The following is a 23,132-nucleotide window of genomic DNA, read 5'->3' on the forward strand; positions in this document are numbered from 1 at the left end:
TGTAGTGTAGAGAGTTATACAAGGATTTATCTATACTTGTGTTTTTAGGGTTAAACCAGGGTCCAAAACTCCATAAAATAATCCGCAAGTATTCTTGAAAGAACTATCTACTGACCGGCATCAATAACAACTATCTAATGATTGCCAATTACTGGATTGTTGAGTGATGGCACAGACAAATCTTAATTGGAATTTATGTAGATAACTAGTAGAGAGTATACCTTGTTATAGTTAGGCAGTTTACTGGCAAAATTGGAGCCTACATACTACTAAATACAACTGGTATCAGATGTATCTGTATACAACTGGCATGATGATACACAAAAGAACCATTTCATTTTGTATTTTTATAATACTATTTGATTTGTTAAAGTTAGTAACTTAATAGTATCCATTTTGCACAATAAGACAAATGTTGTTAATAACTCACCTTTAAGTAATTCACTATAAAACTGTGGCTCAAGAGCTCCTACAGCCACATATTTACCATCCTTTGTTTTATAAGTTTTATAGAAAGGTGCGCCTCCATCTAATACATTTTTTCCCCTTTCCTTGTTCCAGAGTGAAATTGGCATGTCAGAAATTCGAGATTTCCACAACCAGCTGCTAACATAAGCAGAGCCTTCTACCTATAAAAATCATTCCTTTGACTAAAGTATCATTATAAAATTCTCTAATATATATTAAATTCAGTTAATTTAATATATATTAGCATTAGCCATATGTGCAAGGAAGCCATAGGCTTTTGCTGCACTGGCCAGAAAATAAATAAATAAATAATAATAATAATTAATTCAAAATAAAAATGATAATAGATAAATAAAAAAAATCAAATAAACTACCTTTTTTGACTTCCTCCTCAAGTACATATCTGTCCAGCTGACTTTCAAATTTTGGCCTCAACCACCCATGGAAATAACTTATTTCAGTAATTAACAACTTGCTAGTTAAAATAAAACTTCCTGCAATCCGGGGCGCCTCCGTAGCCAGGTGGGCAGGAGCAGCAGTGCGTAGCACACGCTTCTTGATTAGACCGGGGTTCAAGCCCATGACCACCAAATATGGAGGATGCGGAAAGGTCAGGGAATGACTACCGCATATCCCGGGAGCAATATGGCCTTAGTTGCTAATGCTCCAAACAAACAAACCTGCAATCCGGTCTAAAACCTCTTCTCCCATAATTTTAATTTATGCTCCTTAGTTCTGGAATTATAACAGTGAAAGGTCTACCCTCATTCATTTTAGTTTCACTTCCCAAAGTCTTATACACCTCAGTCATGTTTCCTCTGAGGTGTCTAGTTTCCAAGGTCTGTAGACCATATATTCAAAAGTTCTCGTATGGATGCCCTTTTGCTGTTTTTACCTTGCACATTGCCTATTTTTGAAGCCCTTCAAGAAACTCAGTATCTTTGTTTAGGTGTGGTTGCCATATTTGAACACAGTATTCCAAGTATGGTATTAAAATTACTTTTTATAGTGGGATGATGACCTCTCTCTCTCTATAATCAGTGGTAGTCCCAGAATTTTCTAAAGGGGGCTATATCCCTCCCACCTGGAACTGCCACTGTCTACAAGCAAAAGTATGATAAATCATTGAGAGGACACCATGGGCCTTCCTTACTGCCTCTCTCTACACTGCTCTAAGAACTTCATGTTTCACCATAACTCCCAAATACACTTTTCCCCTCCATACTATTTTTAGTTCAACCCCAACAAATGTATACGTTATTCTGGGTTTGCTATATCCCAAGTGTAAGACCTAGCACCTCAATGCATTAAAACATAGCTGCCACTTTTATAACTATCTCTGGTAAATTGTCCTGAAGAAGACTGGCACTGATCATTAACTACTCTACAAATTTTGACACCTCTATTCCTTCATCGATATCATTTAAGAAAACCAAAAACAGCAGTGATTCTAGTAGCAATCTGTGGGTAAACCAACTTCTAATGTTAGCCCAATCTGAAGAATAACCATTAATCAGAACCCTCTGCCTCTTGCCTTGCAGTCATTCTGTGAGCCATCTAAGGATTATCTCTGTGATGCCAACATGTTTCAGCTTGTACAGTAACTTCTCGTGCAGGACTGAATCAAATGCTTTACTGAAATCCAAGTAAACAATGTTGAAATTATTTCCTGCATCCAGCTCAGAGTGACTGTCAAAATATCATGTCTAACTAACCAGGTTAGTTAGACATGATTTTCCCTTTACAAAACCATACTGTGTTTCATTCAATATTCTATTTAAATGTTTCTATATTGAACACTATCATTGCTTTCATGATTTTCTCTAAGACTGAAGTCAGACTGATCAGTTGGTAATTATCCACTTCACTCTTAGAGCACCTTTATTTGTTGGCACTTGTCCAATCCAAGGGGATCTTTCCAGAGTGATGCTCTCACAATTAACCTTAATGATTCAATGTACTTTCTTGCCACCTCCATCAAAATTAATGTGTATATGGCATCAACTCTGGGAGCCTTACCTGCCTTTAGGACCTAAAGTTTTTCTAATAATCTTATGAAATTTCAGTGTCGTTAATTTTATGCTTTCCATCTTCACTCACACAGTTTCTCCTCATTATGCAGGGTCTCTTTTTCTGTAAATAATGATGTAAAGTACCTGTCTCAGTTCATCTGCAATGTCAGCTGGGTTATCTAAGACTTTTCTACGCTAATTACCTGAGGATCCTATCTAATTTGTTCTTCTCTTCTATGTATTCACATATGCGAAAACTCCTTGTCTCCGCTCTTTGCTCTGGTAACCAGTGATTTCTCATAATTCACCTTTGCCAGCCTACCCTTTTTCTGTGGTACTGTTACAAATCAGTTTGTAGCTGTAATACGCTTCAATACTTTTTATCACTTTATAGCTTTTCCATGCCATCTTGCTGCTCTCTTAAACTGACTAGTTCATTATTCATCCATCTCAGAATCCTCGTGCTGTGCTTTCTTAATATGTATTCACGACTTTTGTGATTATGGCTTTAAAAGTATACCATAATTCTAATGTACTCATGCACACTCTGTGAACTATCTCTCCAGTTGATAGAGGCCACGTAGCACCATAAGCTTTCATATCTCTCTTCCTGAAATTAAAACCCATTCCTTTGCCTTTAACAACTGCTATCCCTCTCCTCATCATCAAGCTTAAAACTCTGTGATCATTTCCTATACTGTCAGCCCTAAGATTAGCAACTAAGGCCATATTGTTAGCAGCATTAGCAACTAAGGCCATATTGCTTCGGGGATATGCGGTGGTCATTCCCTGACCTTTCTGCATCCTCCGTATTTGGTGGTCACAGGCTCGAACCCAGGTCTAATCAAGAAGCGTGTGCTACGCACTGCTGCTCCTGCCCACCTGGCTATGGAGGCGCCCTGGAGATGTGTGAATATATCCCCAAGAAGGGAGACCAAAGGGTGAAGTGAGTAATTACAGACTTGTGATCTTGACTTCTGTTCCAGCAAAATTAATGGAGTCACTGGTTAAAGAAATAATGTAGGACAATCTGGACAGGAATAGTTATAGGATAAATAACTATTCCAATCTAATTGTATACTATGATGCAGTAACAAAGGAACTGGATGCAAAAAAATAATTTTGATGTCATATACTTAGATTTCAGAAAAGCTTTTGATACTATTCCACATAAAAGACTGCTTTACAAATTGGAATAGAGTAGCATTAGGGAAAAGTTACTGCTATGGATAAAGAGTTGGTTGGATAGGAGAAGACAGAGTGGTTATCAATGGGCACTGCCCTTCTTGGACTGATGTCATAAGTGGAGTCCCACCAGTTCAAGCTGGGTCCACTGTTTTAAATATTGATTAATGATATCGATGAATGCATAGCCAGGTTAATGTCTAAGTTTGCAGTGATGCAAAGGTTGGCACAGTGGTTAATGACCTGGAAAGCTCAAGGAAATAAACTTCTGTACATTAATTCAATATTCCAACTAGGGCTTGCATAAAACCGAGTTGAACCGAAGTTTACTCTTAAAACCGATTTTCTCAGACTTAGGGAAAATAATTAAAAGCTTATAACACAGGTATTTATTTTATCTTGGGTAGATTGTACAAATCGTAATCAAATCTTTTAAACAAAATCTATTACCTCTTAAAATAAAAAAAATTAAAATGCTCCAAAAAAGTAACCAGCTTGAGATTATACAAAATTACAAATTATATTCAAATCCTTTGAATAAAAACTATCTTCTCGTATAGTAAACAAAAAAAATAATAAGCCCTATAATAATAATAATAATAAATAAATAAAAATAATGTGAAAAAAAACAGCTTGGGGAAATTACTTTACTATTTATTGCTCAGCTTTTTTCTGAAAATGATCCTTTAAAAAACACAGTATATTAAGCATTTTTCCTGATAGATTTGACCTTATTTTTGTGTTAAAGAGACCAGTGATAGAAAACACTCTCTCATATTGGACACTTGTTGGTTTAATGGTCAGCAGTGCTCTATAAACTTTCTCCAGCTTTTCACTTCTACTGCTAGTTGCTAGTTGCCTCCAAAATTTTAAATTCTTTGCTGGTTTCCAATTCACTCGGATATTTTGAAGGCTCTTCAGTTAATCTCTTTATTACACTATCATACTCTCGCATGAGAGTATCTCCAACATCGGAACTAGACAAGTCTTTGTTTTCTTCTAAAAGAACAGTTCATTTATTTTCAGTTTCTTCATTCAACGCTAAGACTCCTTTGCAAATAATCTCTTGAGCATGCTTTTTCAAAACTCGCTTACTTGGAAAATCAAAAGTTCTTGAACCTGAATCTTCTTTCCTAAACTTTTTGGGGTTGTGTAGATAGCTCAGCAAAGCCACAGTTTGGCAATTTCGTCAAATGGGTTTTCTGCTGTATCAAGCTTAGCAAGCAGAAATTCTATTGAAGACTGCTTTAAGTAAGTCTGTATCTTCTGAGGTTATATATAGCCTTCAGAATCATTTCAACTGGTCGCAAAGTTTCACATAGCAATTCAAGTGTTTTCCAGTCATCGCCAGACATAGCTTCAGTTGACAGTACTGCACATAGAGCATTTGGAATGCAATTTTTCAATTTCCAAAATCTCTCAATCATATAGAATGCGCTATCCCATCTAGTCTTGCAATCTAATATAAGTTTATTTTGCTTTAACAAAATTTTGTAATATGTCATTTTTGGTAGGCGATTTTCGAAAAAGCTTGCAAATTTTTCTGACTTTGTTAATAGTTTGTGCAATATTGGCCATTGGATTGAAGAAATAAATGAGCTCATCGGTAAAGTCAGTTTGATAAAGCATGCCTTGCCGTCTTTCTTCAACTTCTTCATCATCACTACTTTTGTCATTATTTTCATTGTCTTTGGGAGACTCAGAGACTGTGGCACCATAATTGATTGGTTTTTCGTAAAGTACATTTATAACTGACAGATGTATACAATGGGCTATACATTGTTGATGATTAGGCGTAATTTGCTTGCCAAACTTAATCATCATTGCTGCTCCATTGGTGGTGGTGCAGGCAACAATATCCTCATCCAAGTTCAAACCAAATTCCTTCAAGTGTCCATTCACAATTTGCTCAGTTCTTCTGCTATCAAGTGAACCATTAATCTCAATAAGCCCTAACAACCAATGATTGTATTTTGAATGCACATTTATATTCATATACCTTTTATTTTGTATAGACGTATATCCGTCTAGAGTCAATGAATACCATGCACCCAAAGCCAATGAATTTTTGAAATGCTGAATGAGTTCTTCTTTCTTAGTTTTATAATAATTCAGAACCATATTTTTAATTCCATTCACTGAGGCTGTTGGTAATTTATCGTATTTATTTCTCTGAAGGTGAAGGCTTGATTGTATAAACTCACTCTTGGCAATTGAATTAAAAGAAAATCCATCTAAAGCAGCTAATTTTAAAATCTCTTCTTCCATAGATTTTTTAACAATAAAGTTTTCTAATGTTCTTACCATTTTTACGGGAGGTTCGCTGTTATCTTGTTTAATGTCAAACTGATGCATTTTCTTTAAATGCAACATCAAAGATGATGTAGATCCTCCAGATGACTTCATTTTCTTCAGACATTTCGAACATTGTGCTTCATCTTTGCTTTTTCGAGCAAAATAATTCCATACATTTGATTTCATCTTAGACATATTAAGAGTAATAAATATTAATTAGAAGGAATTTATATCACCGACAATTTTAAATAAAAATATTGAAGATAACAAAGGCACTTCACTCCCGCAAGCACCGAATGAAGAGTCTGAACGAGGCAAGTTTCAAAATTTTCACGAAAGAAATTTTTTATTTATTTACTTGCAATTTTTTCCCCCAATTAAATCTATTGTATTTTCAAAATTACATAAAAGCTAAATTTGGTGAAGCTGCTTTTTGGAGAACATTTGATTGCAAATTTAATAGGAATAAAGAAGCAAAAAAACTTTCTACGATTGAAATTTGATGCACTATTCAGTGAATCTGTTTCTAGTGGGTAACTATCAATAAGGCACTTTCCATAACTTGCCTGGCGAACAAGATAGATGGAACGGAGAAATGTTGAGCATTTTCTTTTACGCTATCGCTCCGACTCACTCAGTCGTAAATGAGTACACCTGCATCGTGGGAAGATAAAAGGTACCCCTCCTAGATTTGGGCCACTTGCCAATGAGATTCGTACCTTAAAATAAAATAAAAAACATGTTTAAAACATAAAGCAGTTGAACGATCCTGACAAACGAACAAATAAAAGAAAATGTGCGTAACAAAAAAACTATATTCGAGGGCTAACTAAGAAAATATTCGAATCCGGTTTTAGAAGCTCAGTTTCGGTTTTAACAACTTAATATGAAAACCGATTTAACCGGTTTTATGAAACCGGTTTGCAAGCCCTAATTCCAACTGTGGACTACAAGCCTAAGATCAAAAAGACAATAAGTAATAATCATAGCAAGGTATTGAAATATGGGATATATGAACATTAAACATCATTATCTCCTTAGGGAAGAACCTTTACAATGCACCAGGTGTAATGCTACTCTACCAGTCAAGCACAACCCAACAGAATGCTCAAACAATGCAAGTGAACAGCAGTTCACCTTCCAATCACAAGCTACATTACATGAATTACTGACACAGCATTATACCAGAAGATAAATGGAATGTTATGGAAATTTTTATTTTCTAAAAGAGATAAATTTATGACATCTTATATAGCCTAAAGAAAATACAGAAGTGAATTAACTAATGAAACTAAATCAAAACAGTAAAAAATTAGTTATAACTGTTCAGCTATGTTCCTACCACAACTTCAAGAATGAAAACTACCTTAAATTATATCTTTACAAACTGTAAAGTTTACAAACGTTCTCATAATTCTGCAGGATTGTTGAATTAATTGTACATCTTTTGTACTTATTACTTAAACCTATAATGAAGAATTTCTGCTCAGTATTTATGTGGAGAGAAGCATTTCATTTTAACTTGAATTAAAAATAATTTTTGGTACTAAGTGACACGTTTTATATGAATAAATGTCTATAATTGTTTTATCGTTTAGAAGTTTAAGCTGGCTCTTGTACACTACCCCATCTTTTCCATTATTATGGCAAATTAGCTCTTAATTTTTGTGGTGCTTTTCAGGAACACAACTCCTATGTAAATTGAGAAATAACTATATTATCCCAGAACCACAGCCAGCTGTAAGCTTTTGCATTTAAGAATTGTGGTAAATCTTATGTCCAAAAAAATATGATAATTACTTTTTTTCTGAATTTGAGATTTGGGAAACAGTCACTTACCATATTAGCATCGACTACTTGCCCTTTTCCTGAATTATATCTCTCTATGAGAGATAAGCAGATGCCTAATGCACAAAGAAGACCTCCTCCTGCAAAGTCTCCTAACAGGTTAATTGGAGGATTGGGATTTTCATTATATGAACCAAGTGCAGATAACACACCTTTTAATTAAAAAAAATCAATAAAAAGATATTAACATATTAACGAAATGAAGAAATGGATAAAAATTAATAAAGTTTAATGATTAATTGATAATATTATACTAAGCTAACAGATTCCTAATACAGTGTACGTATTATGCTATCTAGTGGTACATTATACCTTATGCTATCAGTTTGAGATATACGTTATGCTATTTCATATCAATCTATACAATCATGGCAAGTTCAATGGTACTGGCACCAACACCAGTACAAGCAGTGAGTAGTAAATTACAAAAATCACTAGTTAAATTTAAAATTATGTAATGTATTCACTGTCTGCTTTCTGTCAGTAGACTATAATTTATGAATTTATTTTGAATTGCCATCCATTGAGAATTGAACTCTGGTTGTTGTTGGATTTTTTTATCAAAATGTTGCAGAAATGCAGAGATTTAAGTTTGAGTGAAAAGAACAAAATTTGAAGTACTTATACCTTACTTGAATGCAATCAGATAGATGCTGCATTAAAATTTGGCATTTCTCAGCCTCTTTTGTGCAGACTTTTGAACAATAGAAAAGCACATGAATTAGGAGTGAGTGAAAATGAAAATCTGAACAGGAAAATAAAAAAAATGTGGAAACAGTGAACTTGTGGAAGAAGTGCTTCTGAAGTAGTTTACAAAATGCAGGATTAAAAAATGAGTCTATTAGGAGAATATCCTAGAATAGCATATTTCTGCGTAGAATATCACAGAAAAAATGAGTCTATTAGGAGAATATCCTAGAATAGCATATTTCTGCATAGAATATCACAGAAAGATACATATCCTATGCAAAAAGGTAAGGAATTTACAAATGAGCTTGTAAAAGATTGTCTACAGACAGTTGTTTAAGTAGGTGGAAGGAAAAACTGGACTCTGATATGGGTTCAGCAGAAAAATGGGTTAAAAACACCTTACCTAATTGTTTGGAAGAATTTAGTTCTAACTGTATTTCCAACACTGACAAAACTGGTGTTTATTTTGAAGCGGTGCTGGATCATACTTTATTATTCAAAAGTGAACTTTAGGTAGCTGGGAAAAAACCGAAAGGAAGAGTGACAGTATTTCTCATTTAATATGACAGACACTAAAAAAAAACTGTTACTTTTCAGAAAAGTAACCATCCATGCATCTTCAGAAATTCAAGAAACCTACCAGCTGGATATAAAAGTAACATAAATGCACAGATGACATCATATATTTTCATTAACTCTTTGAGGGAATGGGACAGAATTATCATAAGTCAATAAAAAATAAAAACTACACTTACCCAGTATTGATTCCAGTAGCCTCTGGAGCTTTGCCCCTAGGTGACGTGATGCATTTCTAATGTAATATATGGCACAGTACAAGAAACAGTTGGCCATCACTGTTATAAAAGAATTGAGCTACATCTTGAATAGGCGCCTCCGTAGCCAGGTGGGCAGGAGCAGCAGTGCGTAGCACACGCTTCTCGATTAGACCAGGGTTCGAGCCAGTGATCCCACCAAATACGGAGGATGTGGAAAGGTCAGGGAATGACCACCACATATCCCGGAGCAATATGACCTTAGTTGCTAATGCCCCTAAAAACCAAATAACAACAACAACATCTTGAATATTGCACAGAGGTTTGGAAGCCTTATTAGGAAAGACACTGATCCAAGGTTGTGCCACCAGTTTTTAAGGGTCTTGCTCAAGAAGAATTTCAGCTGAGTCATCCCCAAATAAAATAGTCTGTTAAATTTTAAGATTTTTTTTCGATAAGGGTCTCAGATAAATGCCTCCCATCTCTGAGTCTCCATCCAGCATGCCCCTGCATAGATCTATTAGAAAGGGTGAACCAAAGAGTGACAACTAAACATCTGCATGTACTAATAAAGTGTATAAGGCTTTAAACGGATTGAGTAAGCTAAATACCAATGGTAGCTTTACTCTTATTTAGAGTAGGTGTGGAGAAATTTGTCTTCAGCCTGAGAGTAACTGATTGTTAGAATAAACTACTACCCAGTATTATGGAAGTAAGAAGTCCGAATAAATTTAAAGGGATTGGACAAGGCAAATGAATTAAAGTTTGTTTGTTTTTTTTTTTTAAATGCTGATTCAGTATAAGCTTGTTCACTCAAATAATTTTGCCAATACTAATGAATTTTTTTTCTATCAAAGATGTACACAATTTTCTAAACCAGCTCAGCATGCTGATTTCAAATATATTCTTGGCTTTTTACCTAGCACATGCAGTTTTTGTTTTTTAGCTGCTGATAATATCTTACAAGCTAATTAAGATGATATCATTATAAAACATATGAGACTGGTTACAACTACATTTTTTATCACTTTTACAGTTTACCAATACACTTTATACACATAGTTAAAAAAGTACACTGTATGTACAATTTAAAAAGTCTAGATGATTTCCTTTGGTACATTTTTTTGTGGAATGTCATATTACAACGTCCTGCAATAGTCTACCAACATACACTTGTTTTTAGACACCTTAGTTCAATTTTATATTGACTTAATGACATCAATCCCTCCCCTGCTCATCATTCACCATGCCAAGATTTTTTGGAAAGAAGCCTCTAAATGCAAATGCTGAAAATGAAGTTCCAGCGACATATGACATCCCATTTCTTTATATGCATCAAGCAATTTCTAAACTCCACCTTTGTATGCGAGAGACCTGTGGTTGCCCAAAATGTTTCCTCAAAGCTTTCATCCTGCAAAAGCTCTGTGATTTGAGATCCCACAAAGATTCTCTCTTTCACATTCCTGGCACTGATCTTTGGAAATTTCTCACTTAATCAATGAAATCCTCTCAAATTCATCTTGACCATTGCTTTCACAAAAATCTTTATTGGATAGACCACACTGCTTGTTCCTGGTTTGTATATATATATATACACTTCTTTGAGGCCAGTTGCATCGATTTAATGGAATGCTGTAGCATGGCTGACACTTAGGCAAAGGAAACACCAATATTTTGTTATTGCATGCCCATTAGCATACTAATGACTTTTTCAGGTAACTGCATGTATTCCATTAATGAGTCATCGTTCCGCTGTTCCACGGGTCGATGTTCTTTTTCTGTTGAAGGTAATAAATTTAAGCTGCCATCCTACCAAACCTGTTGCAGCCATATATGACTAATGAATACTACTAAATTGCTTCAAGTAGTATCTTCGTGTTATAGTATGTCTCCTTTAGATGAACGGGTGGACAATGGGGATGGATGTCTTTAGTATTAGTATTAGCCCAGAAGCGACCCCAGGTCTATCAGCACCCTGTGCGAGATTTTTTTGGTGCACCCTCTCTGACTTGAAATTTATAGCAAATTAGTGAATTTTCGGGGAATTCTGTGCCCCCTAAATTTTGGCACCCTGTTCGAGGGAACTGCTCGATCGTGCCTTAAGCTGGCCCTGTATTAGCCATATGGCACAAAGAAAAAAATTAATTAATTAAAAATAATAATAGATAAATAATAAAATAAAATAAACTACCAATTTGACTACCTCCTCAAGTAGGTGTCTGAATCCAGCTGAATTTTGAATTTCCCAAAGCTGTTGGCCTCAACATCCATGGAGATAACTTATTCCAGTAATTAACAACTCACTGCTAAAGGAAAAAGCAATCCAGTCTAAGCTTTTTTCTTTATAATTTGAATTTATGGCCCTTAGTTCTGTAATTATTTATAACAGTGAAAATTCCAGTTTCATCTTTCAGAACCTTATACACTTCAAGTCTTCTCTAAGGTGTCTAATTTCTAAGCTCTGTAGCTCACATATTCAAAGTCTTTCCTCATATGGATGCCTTTTATTGTTTTTACAAAGCACACCACCCATCTTTGGATTTTTTCAAGAAGCTCAATTATGTGGGTTTTTTTTTTTTAAGTTGAGGTCTCCATACCTGAACACAGTATTTGCAAGTGTGGTCTTACAATTACTTTATACAGAGCCGACCAGGCTAGCCGAGTGGGTAAAGTACCTGCCCGGCAACCCAAAGGTCGCGGGTTCGATTCCCGCCTCGGGCTTGGATCAAAGTACTGCAAAAACCTTGGGAGGTGCAATATGGCCACAGAAGCCGATGCGCCAACAACTACCAAATCAAAAAAAAAAAAATTCTACAAGCAAATGATCGATAAATCATCAATAGGACATCATGGGCTGCCTTCCCTTTTGCCTGTACACATTGCTTGGAGAACTTCATGTTTGACTGTATATCATAACTCCCAAATCCCCTTCTTCATCTACTGTTTTTATTTCAACTCACCAAGTGTATAAGTTATTTTGGAATTGCCATTCTCTAAGTTTAAGACCTTGCATTTGCATTTTGTTGCATTAAAACATAGCTGTTACCTTTCTGATCAGCCCTATCTAAATCTATCTAAGTTGTCCTGAAGAAGCTCTGCTTGGCACTGATCGTTAACTGCTCTACTAATCTTGATATCATTTGCAAATTTTGACATTGTGCTCTCTATCCCTTTATTAGTGTCATTTAGGAAAATCAAAAACAGCAGAGGTCCCAGTACCATTCTTGGGAAAACCAACTTCTAACATTAACCCAATGTGAAGAATAACCATTAATTACAACCTTCTATCTCCTGCCCTGAAGCCACACCGCGATCCGTCTAAGGATTTCCCCTGTTTTCAACATGTTCCAGCTTGTACAGTAACTTCACATGTGGGCCGAGTCAAATGCTTTGCTGAAATCCATACTTGGATTTCAGCAAAAGCATGACTCAGTGAAAATTTTGACATGAAACAGTCGAAATTATTTCCAGAAATCAGCTCATGAGTGACCCTGTCAAAATAGCTAACCAGATTAATTAAACATGATTTTCCCTTTACGAAACCACGCTGTGTTTCATTCAGAATTCTGTAACTATATAAATGATCCTGTATTGCACTCTTGATCATTACCTCCATGACTTTCCCTACCAGTGAAGTCAGACTTACTGGCTGATAGTTACTACCTTCACTCTTAGAACCACCTTTATTTATTGGCAATACATTGGCATTTCTTCAACCTTGAGAATCTTTCCAGAGTCCAGTAACGTCCTCATGTTTAACTTTAATGGTAATTTCCAGCCACTTCTTTGGAAATTACTGGACCAACTTCCCTGCCACCAACTCAGGGAGCCTTGCTTTTTAGGCTTGAAAATTTTTCTAATAAATCTCATGAAATTTCAATATTGCTAATTTCATGCTTTCCAGTTTCATCACTCATACAGTTTCTTCTCTCTATGAAAGGTATTTCTTCTGTAAATATCAGTGCAAAGTGCCTGTTCAGTTCATCTGCAACATCACTGGGTTATCTAAGACTTTCCTGTACTCATTACATAAGGGATTTGTGTAATGGTTAATGTTGTGTAATCTGATTTGTTCTTCTCTTTATTCACATCTGTGAAAAACTTCTTGTCCTTGCTTTTTGCTCTCTTGTGCATTATTACAGATCAGTTTATAACAGCTAAAAACTGCATTACATTTTATTGCTTTGTAACTTTTCCACAGCATCTTTTGCTGCTCTGTTTAAACCGGCTAGTCCACTATTCATCTGGCTTCAAATCCTCTTCATGTTGTACTTTCTTAATGGTATATATATATATACATTCAGGGCTTCTGTGACTAGAGCTATAAAAGTATACTATAATTTTAATTAATTTGCACTCTGTGAACTACTCTCAAGTTGGTAGTCTATGTATCACCTTAAGCCAGTGGTTCCCAATCTTTTGTCACTCAAGTCACACGTTAAGTTAAAAGACGAATATTAATGGCACACTGAAATAGTGATTACCATTGAACTCAATGGAATTTTCCTAATCTTGCGGCATACTTGAAAAGGGTCACAGCACACCAATGTGCTGAGGCACACCAGTTGGGAACCACTGCCTCAAGCTGCCATAATCTATTTTTCTGAAATTAAAACCCATTCCTTTGCCTTTATCAACTACTACCTCTCTTTCCTTGTCATCCAACTTTTAACTCTGTGACATTCCATGCTAATGGTTCATGTACACTCTATCCTATTATATCATCTGGTCATGGGTGATGATTAGATCTAGAATATTATTGCCTACTAGTACTTTCCCTATCATGCTGATTCAAACAACAGTCATTTAGTTGATTTAAAAATGTGTTCCTTTGGTGAGTTTCCCTCTCACTTGCTCCAATCAGTTAGGGACAAACTGAAATCACCCATAATAAGATACTCATCCATTCCACTTGCATGTAGAAGCTCTAATCACTACTGGTCTGTAGATTACTCTGACTCTCATTATAAACCTTTACTTCCAACAGATTCTATACTAGCTTATGAATCTTGGAAAGTGTTTGCCACACTCGGGCTGCTTTTGCTAAGAAGCATGACCCACCACCCCACAGAAAATCGATGAAGTGATATCAGTGATGTAATGTGTACTTGTGACAATTCCTTAAAAACTCCATTGATATCATGGAAGTAGCATAACAGACCATTTATTGCGAACAACATTAAATCGTTAATAGTGAGGTGCTTAACGTTCTTCTTAACAAGTGTTTTTGCTATAGCTTCAAGGCAAGAAATTTGTCTTTATCTTTCAAGAGAGCTATATCTCTAATGAGGTCATTAATGTCATCATGGGTAAAGCCAAGCTGTCAATGAAGACACCCCCTTTGTCTAGTGTGTACTCAGGATTAGCTGATTCCTAGATCTCTGTCATTTGCACCTTAATTGCATTCCATTTCAATTTCTAAAGAATATCTGGTCCATGCTGTGGGGGTACTAGGATTGGCACTTTCATCGTGAGGAATTGGTCTCGTTGCTGAATCCAGATTCAGATAAGCAATCTTGTGCTTATTCCTCACTGAAAATCCATGAAAATTATGAAAGTAATAATCATCATTGCAGTCATTTGGCTCTCTCCAAATCATGGGTGTGGTAAACAGCATTGACTTTTTTGCTTTTATTCAATCAGACATGTAATCCATTCAAACAATCAGTACAAATAACATGTGGTGGCTACACCTTATTCTGGTCACCCAGAGAATAGCCTGAGTATAACTGATAAATTGTTGTTGTGGTGATTTTTACACTTTCGAGACAGCATTGTCTCGAAACTTTAGTAGTTTACCGGATCTTACCTGAAAGATCTGCTAAATTACTAAATGACAAGGATATAGATATATTCAAACAATTACATAAATATGAATGTATAAATATTAACCAACTGCAAGAATAAACAATAACTATATTCATGTAGGTTGACTGAATAGGTTTGTGAATGGTATAACCAGTCTCATCATGCTCATGTAATCAATTTCATCACAAAAACTATAATAAATAATAATTATATTCATGTAAATTGGCTGAATAGGTATATGAATGGTATAATCATTCTCATCATGTTCATGTAATCAATCTCATCACAAAAACAAGACATGGTAGAGGAAAACAGGTTTGGAATCAGCATCCAAAAATCTCTGTTCCACTTTTTTTTTTCCTGATGAAAAATGATTGACCTGCATAATATAAAGGTAATTCTTTATACTTCCCTACACATACCTCAAACATAATATTCATTCAACTTTTTTTGTAATATACTTCAATTTTTTCCTGGATTTTAATAAAAATTGAAATGCATCATCTATTTTTATGTATTTAATAAACTGATAATGGAAATGAGCTTTTAAAAATTCAAATATTCTTGTATGCACAACACTTAAACCAAAAGTGCTGTACATACAAGTCCATCTATCACATCTGTCATATTGCATTCACTCAGTGCAACATAATAAGCATAATATCATTGCTTCAGCTACAGTATCCATTATATGGATAACCTACTGATATGAAAAAAATAAAATAATAATTTCTGGATTTCTATTTGTCTACTGTTAATGAAAGTTCAGCTGGCTAATCAGATATTCATAAAGGAACCAAAAATAAAATTTCACAAAAATCCATCCTCTTGGAATTGAATTGTTATGGACATGGTAAAGATAAATAGCCACTTTATGCATTTGAAATGCCTAAAAAACAGAATAAACTATATTATCAATATTAAAAAAATTAATATCACTTAATAATTTGTAAATGAGTAAAAAAAAATTACATGTATATTCAGCATATGGTAATTAAGAGAAATACTATGCATATACTTTACCCGCTATACTAATATAATTGATATCATGGCCTGCTCTTTTTGCTAAGGGTCCTTCTTGACCAAATCCTGTAAGTCTGGCATAAATAATAGATGGATTTATGGAGTGGATTTCTTTTGGTCCCAAACCAAGTTTCTCCATTACACCTAAAACAGAAAAATATGGCTCTCTCATCACATTAAAAAATTTAATTAATGAAACAAATCAAATATAGTACCGGGGTGGTTTCATTATATCAAATCAGATCCTCATATCCAAAGTTGGTATAATATTAACTACTAATTGGGCACACTGATGTGTTTAACACAAAAAAAATTAAAAATTAACTTATCTGTTAAAGTGATATCAATATAAATTTTGCTATTCCTCCATTATAATTTCAGTTTCAGTCAGCATCATTAATTTCATTAGAATTAGAGAATAGCAGTAAAAATAATCTATTTCTATGTACCGGTGTTAAAATACACTGACACCTGCTACAAAATCAGTTTTTACCATAACTTAGTGGCAAAAATAAACTCAAAGTCACTCCCAGAAAAGTTTAAGTCTCTATTTTAGAAGTAAAGAATAAAAAATTACAGCAAGTTCAGATATAAATTTACTATTTTTTTATGCATGCAGTGCAGCAGACCTACTTATTTTGGAATCAAAGTACACTGCTCACATGTAGTCCAACAGCTGTGTTATTTTTATAATAAAATTTAATGGTATTTAAATATAAAAACAATAATATAATTAGAATTATGTGAATTTCAGTATTTCTCCAATATAGTATTCTTTTTTTTTTTTTGTTTAAACAGTACCAGTTTATACAAAAAGCCCTTGCTATGGATACTGTCGAGAAAGATTTGTTCTGCTTCATTTTTAATCTGCTTTGCTAACTTGGAGTTTTGCTACACATTACTTAGGAAATATTTTTATTTATTTATTTATTAAATTTTTTTTTGGGTAACAAGACTTGTTTCTAATGATGTTTTTAAATCTTATTATACAATACCATGTCAGAATTAAGATCCCCCAGGGTTCACTGCTGGGCCAATTTTGTTTTCTATATTTATTAATGATAGTGATGAAGGTATATTAGGCTTATGCAAAGGTTAGCAGGATGGTTAATGACAGTAACCAAAGTAAGCTACTGCAACAAGATCTAGAAAAGTTAGGCAAATGGGTTGAGAAATGACAGTTGAAGTTCTAGCATTGTCAAATGCAGGATGCTGTACAGGGATAACAATAATCCCAGATTAACATACCAATTGTGTAATACTACACTCAGAGTAGTGAAAAATGAAAAAGACTTTGGGGGGGGGGATAATTAAGCAGTCAGATATGAAGTTCTCTGAACAATGCAGACTGGCTGCCAGGGCACTCATTGAGTTTTGTCAGTGATATGCAGGAATTTTGCTAGCAGGGTTAAGTAGGCAATTATCCCATTCTATACAATGCAATGGTTAGGCCACATCTTGAGTTACTGTATGTAGGGAATGTAGATCTGCTGGAATGAGTGTAGAGAAGGGCAACGAGATTGGTGAAGGGAACAAAAGTGTGGTCTTACCAAGAAAGGCTACACCTGCAAACTGCAGTGCCTGGAGACCAGGAACTTGTGAGGTGATCTGATTGAGGTGTTAAAGGCTTTGAATGGATTGAGCAAGCTCAATACTGAGGCATTCTTCCTCTTTCTCAGCTTACACACATGTGGGGAACATAAATTCAAACTGAGGAAGTTGTTTGCAGCATAGACATTAGCATTAGCATTAGTAGAGGCATTTGATGCAAGAAAGCAAGCTTATGCAGCATCAGCCAAAAAATAAAAAAAAATAAAAAATAATAAATAAATAAATACATAAAAAATAACCACTTCCACTTCACCCCTCTGTTCGTTCGAAATACCTGTCCAGCTGAGCCTTAAACTTATTTAGGCTATCAACTTCCACGACAAGGGATGGAAGTCTATTCCAGCAACCAACCACCCGCTGGCTAAAGGCAAATTTCCTCACGTCTATCCTACTATCCGTCTTTTCTCAATTTGAATTTATGCCCTCTCAGGTGATTATTCTGAGCAAGAGGAAGAATCCCATCAGCATTGAGCATGCTCAAACCATTCAAGGCTTTATACACCTCTATCAGATCACCTCGCCGATGCCTAGTCTCCAGACACTGTAATTTGCAAAACTTAAGATGATATCCGCTCTACAATGTCATCAACCTTTGCCCCTGGCAGACATACCCTGGTCCTGTTCCACCTATCCTTTTTACAAAGCATGTTTCCCGTTTCCCTGACAGTAGAGTCACCAACAATTACTAGTTCCTTTGGGACCAGCGCATTCTGCCTTGGGGGCTGCCGCTGTGTTGCACGATGACCAAGTGCAAGCTCTGGCATTGGTGTGGGCAGCTGAGAGCTTGATGGGCCCCTCACTTTTAATCCTTCGAGGGCATACACCCTGTCCAAGCTCTCATATAGGCCCATAACAATGCTGAGTTGTCGCCTGATTTCCTTACACTCCTTGCATCGTGCACACACAAAGACATCCCCCATGGCAGTATCATGTCCCGTACCTGACTGCCCAACAAACATCAAGCAAGTAGTGCATTTTAATAGGCTGTGATTCAGAGGGCAACTGCCCCCCTCAGTTCTCCCCTGAGCCACAGCACTCCCATTAGCTTGCAGAAGTTTGCCTTCAGCCAACAACAAGTTGATTATTGAAACAAACTTCCATCTGTTGTTGTGGAAATAGGTGGTTTAAATAAATTCGAGAACCAGACAACTATTAGAGGGAATGAACAGGTGATGTGGGAAGGGGATTTTTTTTAAATACATTATTTGCTAATACTAATACTAAAACTTCCCATTTAATTACTGAGTAATATTAGTTAATACTAATACCACACTCATCATTCAAACTTATTCAGCAGTTCAGTGTTGGTTCATTCTCTATAGATCACCAATACCGCAAGGAAACTGTTGATGCCATCCTATCTTCTAACCCAGTGGTTTTCAACTGGGGTGCCACGGCACACTAGGGTGCCGAAACAACATTCTTGGGGTGCCGTGTAATTTGGGTTTAAGTTACTTAAAGTTATTATTTATTATTTTGAAATTTATATATTTATTTCATTATAAAAGGGTACAATATAAAGGTAAAGTACAATATCCATTGTGCCATATCTTTTTAATTTTGTGGTGATCTATAATTGATCTTTATTTAGTACCTCTTGTGTATCACGGAGGAGTTAACCTTTTAATATATACCTATAATTTTAATATAGGTATATATTAAAAGGTTGAAAACCACTGTGTTAGGTATTTCTTTTGGCCTAGAGGTGAAAAAATTACCGGGACGCTAAGGGCGCCGTGAACCGAGAAAGGTTGGGAACCTCTGTTCTAACCTGTATGGCTGCTTGTATCTGTGTGTTTATTAGATGATTCTTGATGTAAATAAGACTTGTTTTTTATTATTTATTTATATATCACTGGGATCTAACATTACACCCTTTTGGCCTTGGTAACATCAGGTATGTTGCTTCCAGTTCGATTTTGTATTCACCTGGCACAACAAATAAAGATATATATTACTGTCACAGAACTCGGGACTACTGTAGCATTATTATACTTGTATCCCTTAGTTTCGTGCAGTATTTTATTTTTAAATTTACACTAAAATTATGCCTCGGCCTAGAGCAGCAAAGCAAAAAGCTCATAGCAGTGGGAATACTTTGGCTCAGGACAGAACTACTTATGGCATTCTCTTACTAATCATGACCATACAGTGCACAGTATTCTTCTATTATCCTCTATTAACCTAAAGTAACCAGTGTATACAGTTGTCTGCCACTCATTGCCTATTCTGCATTTTTTGATACCTTCCCCAGAGTTGCACTCTGGTCCCCTGGAATAGTGCTATTCACTCCAAACACCTCAGGAGGAGTTAACCATTATCAGCCATTTGGATGCCTGTGAAACCCACCAAAAATTTCTTCTTTAATGCTCTTTGGTTCAATTTTCCAATCAACTGCAATTCACAGTACAGTAGAACTTCGATTGTCCATCAGGGTACGGGACCGAGACCATGATGGATAATCGAATAGACAGACAATAGAATATGTACATTAAAAACATATAGACCAGGTCATCTAACTTGTTTATTTTATTACATAATACATAACCTAATGAAATTTAATTAAACTTTAATTATTATTTAGTTTTTACCGGGTAATCAAAAAAATCATAGTACAGGTATCTACATGCATACCTATTTTTAATATTTTAAGTTAATATTTTGTCTAGTAATGTCAAAAAAATTTTAAATAAAACAATATTACATACTTAAATTTCTTTTCTAAAAAAGTCAGTCAATTTCTTTTGTTTCATTATCCCTCAAGCCTTTTGGGAGGCAATGTTACGAATTTTACGCAAAAGTAACACTTGCATAGCATCTGCTTCTTCTTGTACCTCGAACCACTCAAGACAACATAGTTTCAGCTTCATAGTGACATTATAATTATGCTTGTTGTTCCATCAGCAGCAGCTTTTTCTTCTTCTTCAGTTTCAGAATCATCCGAAATTGTCATCACTCTTTGCACAATTTCGTTGTTGTCTAAAATTTCGCATCCGACGTCCATATCCAGCCAATCATTTACTTCCTCCATCGAAATATTTTTAAAACCAGGAATATTTGAATATAACTGCAAAATTTCAGTTTCTTTTGGAATGATTTCTGTATCAGTTGGATAGATTTCTGGCCACAACTTACTCCAGTTTCTGGTGCCTCCGTAGCCAGGTGGGAAGGAGCAGCAGTGCGCAGCTCACGCTTCTTGATTAGACCGGGGTTCGAGCCCGTCACCACCAAATACGGAGGATGCGGAAAGGTCATGGAATGACCACCGCATATCCCGGAGCAATATGGCCTTAGTTGCTAATGCTCCTAAAAACCAAATAACAACAACAACTTCAGTTTCTTTGTATTGTTTGAACTGGAACATTCTGGGCATCAGCAACATTGAAAATTGCATCTTTTATAGTGTAGCTTTTCCAAAACTTACAGACTAGCTTATGAGGTTAAAGATGCATTGCAGGATCATCTAGCCAGAACTGCAGCAATAATTCAGACACAGCATGGGTTTGCTAAGGGAAAGCCTTATCTGACAAATTTGATTGGATACTATGATGTGGTTACAAAGGAACTGAATGCAAAAAATAATTTTGATATCGTATACTTGGAGTTCAGGAAGGTTTTTGGCGCTGTTGTGCATGGAAGATTACTGTACAAATTGGAGCAGGATGGTATTAAGAGTAAGTTGCTACAATGGATAAAAGGGTGGTTGAGTGGGAGAAAACAGAGAGTGGTAATCAATGGATGCTGCTCTTCATGGACTAATGTTATTAGTGGAGTCCCACAGGGTTCGTTTTTGGACCCACTGTTGTTTTGTATATTTATCAATGATGTTGATGAAGGTAATCAGGCTTAATGTCGAAGTTTGCATATGATACAAAGGTTGGAGGGGTTGTTAATGACAATAATGGCAGTGTGCTACTGCGAGAGGATCTAGAAAATTTGGGCAGATAGGCTGAGAAGTGGCAACTGATGTTTAACATAAATGCAAAGTACTGCATATGGGTAGAAGTAACCCAGAGAAATGTACCAACTGTGTGGCACTACACTTAGGGTGGTAGAAAATGAAAAAGACCTGGGAGTGATTGTGCAGTCAGATATGAAGTTTTCTGAGCAATGCAGACAGGCTGCCAGAGCAAGTCATGGGGTATTGTCAATAATATACAGGAATTTTGCTAGCAGAGAAAAGGAGGTGATTACCCCTTTGTGTAAGGCAATAGTTAAGCCACACCTTGAATACTGCATACAGGTCTGGAGGCCTCATTTTAGGAAGGATGTAGATTTGTCTGAGCATGTACAGAGAAGGGCAACAAGATTGGTGAGGGGAATGAAGGGATCCTCTTACCAAGGGAGGCTTAAGTTCTGCAAATTGCAGCAGCTGGAGACTAGGCATCTGCAAGGTGATCTGATTGAGGTGTATAAGGCCTTGAATGGGTTGAGCATTCTGAATTCTGATGAGATTCTTCCACTTGCTCAGATTACTAACCTGAGGGGCCATAAATTCAAATTGAGGAAAGACAGTTGTAGGATAGATGTGCAGAAATTTGCCTTTAGACAATGGATGGTTAATAGCTTAAATAAATTCAAGGAGGAACTGTACAAACGTTTAGAGAGAATGGATGTGTGAAATTGTGTTTTTTTTTTTGTGGATGCTACATAAGCTCATATGCTTGCTTTTTTGCATTGTATGCCTGTATTATTACTACTACTCCTACTATACCGAATACTTAAAAGAGCTACTAAATCTGTTCTCTCTCCCAACTGTTGGCCAGTTTTGCTCCCGTGGTTGTATGTATAGCCTCTTTGTCTTGTTTTAATTTTACTTAAGATTACAATAATTTATAATATATAAAGTTAAATGTATTAGCTAAATTATACTATATTAATATTTTTTGTCAGCCTGTTTGTATATGGGTTGATGTCAATTTCCTTATTAACACTTTTCATTATGTAAGCCCCTCTGTCATTTTGCTATCCAGGGTAAGTACACAATCATGGTTCATATGTAAACAAATGTACTCTGGTGTCATGCATACCTGCTAGTTGCCCATCATTAAACCAATATTATTATCAGTAATTCAGACTTTCAATTCTGCTTCATCTGTTAATGTGGAGCTGAAATAATTTAAATTTAATATTTTATTCTATATATTAAATAATATATTAATAATGAATATATTCAAAAATAACAAATCATTGATACTGCAATAATTTAGAGTCAATAATAATAGAAAAGTAACTTTCACTTTATTATTACATAAAAGCTCTGCATGAATTACCTGCACGAAATGGTTCTATAAGAACATCAGATTTAGTACACAAGTTTCTGAATATTTCTGCACCATCAGGATGTCTCAGGTTAAGAATGATTGATCTCTTTCCTCGGCAAAGCTTATCAACATTCATTTGTAATCCTGGCTGAAAT

The 23,132-nt window shown here is 35.5% G+C and overlaps 1 protein-coding gene across 1 annotated transcript in view; it reads right to left on the minus strand.

The window, feature by feature from the left end:
- The window catches only part of Amacr (Alpha-methylacyl-CoA racemase), a 64,108-nt gene that overhangs the window by 21,467 nt on the left and 19,509 nt on the right, over positions 1-23,132 (minus strand). The window contains exons 2-5 of the mRNA XM_090390381.1: positions 22,987-23,125; positions 16,103-16,246; positions 7,800-7,960; positions 431-629 (exon numbers count right to left, since the gene is read on the minus strand). Of these exons, the coding sequence (XP_090246507.1) occupies positions 431-629; positions 7,800-7,960; positions 16,103-16,246; positions 22,987-23,125 (643 nt within the window). The remainder of the gene's footprint in view (positions 1-430; positions 630-7,799; positions 7,961-16,102; positions 16,247-22,986; positions 23,126-23,132) is intronic.

This window comes from Mastigoproctus giganteus, chromosome 2, assembly GCF_048544385.1.
Source record: "Mastigoproctus giganteus isolate SK-2022 chromosome 2, ASM4854438v1, whole genome shotgun sequence".
NCBI lineage: Eukaryota > Metazoa > Arthropoda > Arachnida > Uropygi > Thelyphonidae > Mastigoproctus > Mastigoproctus giganteus.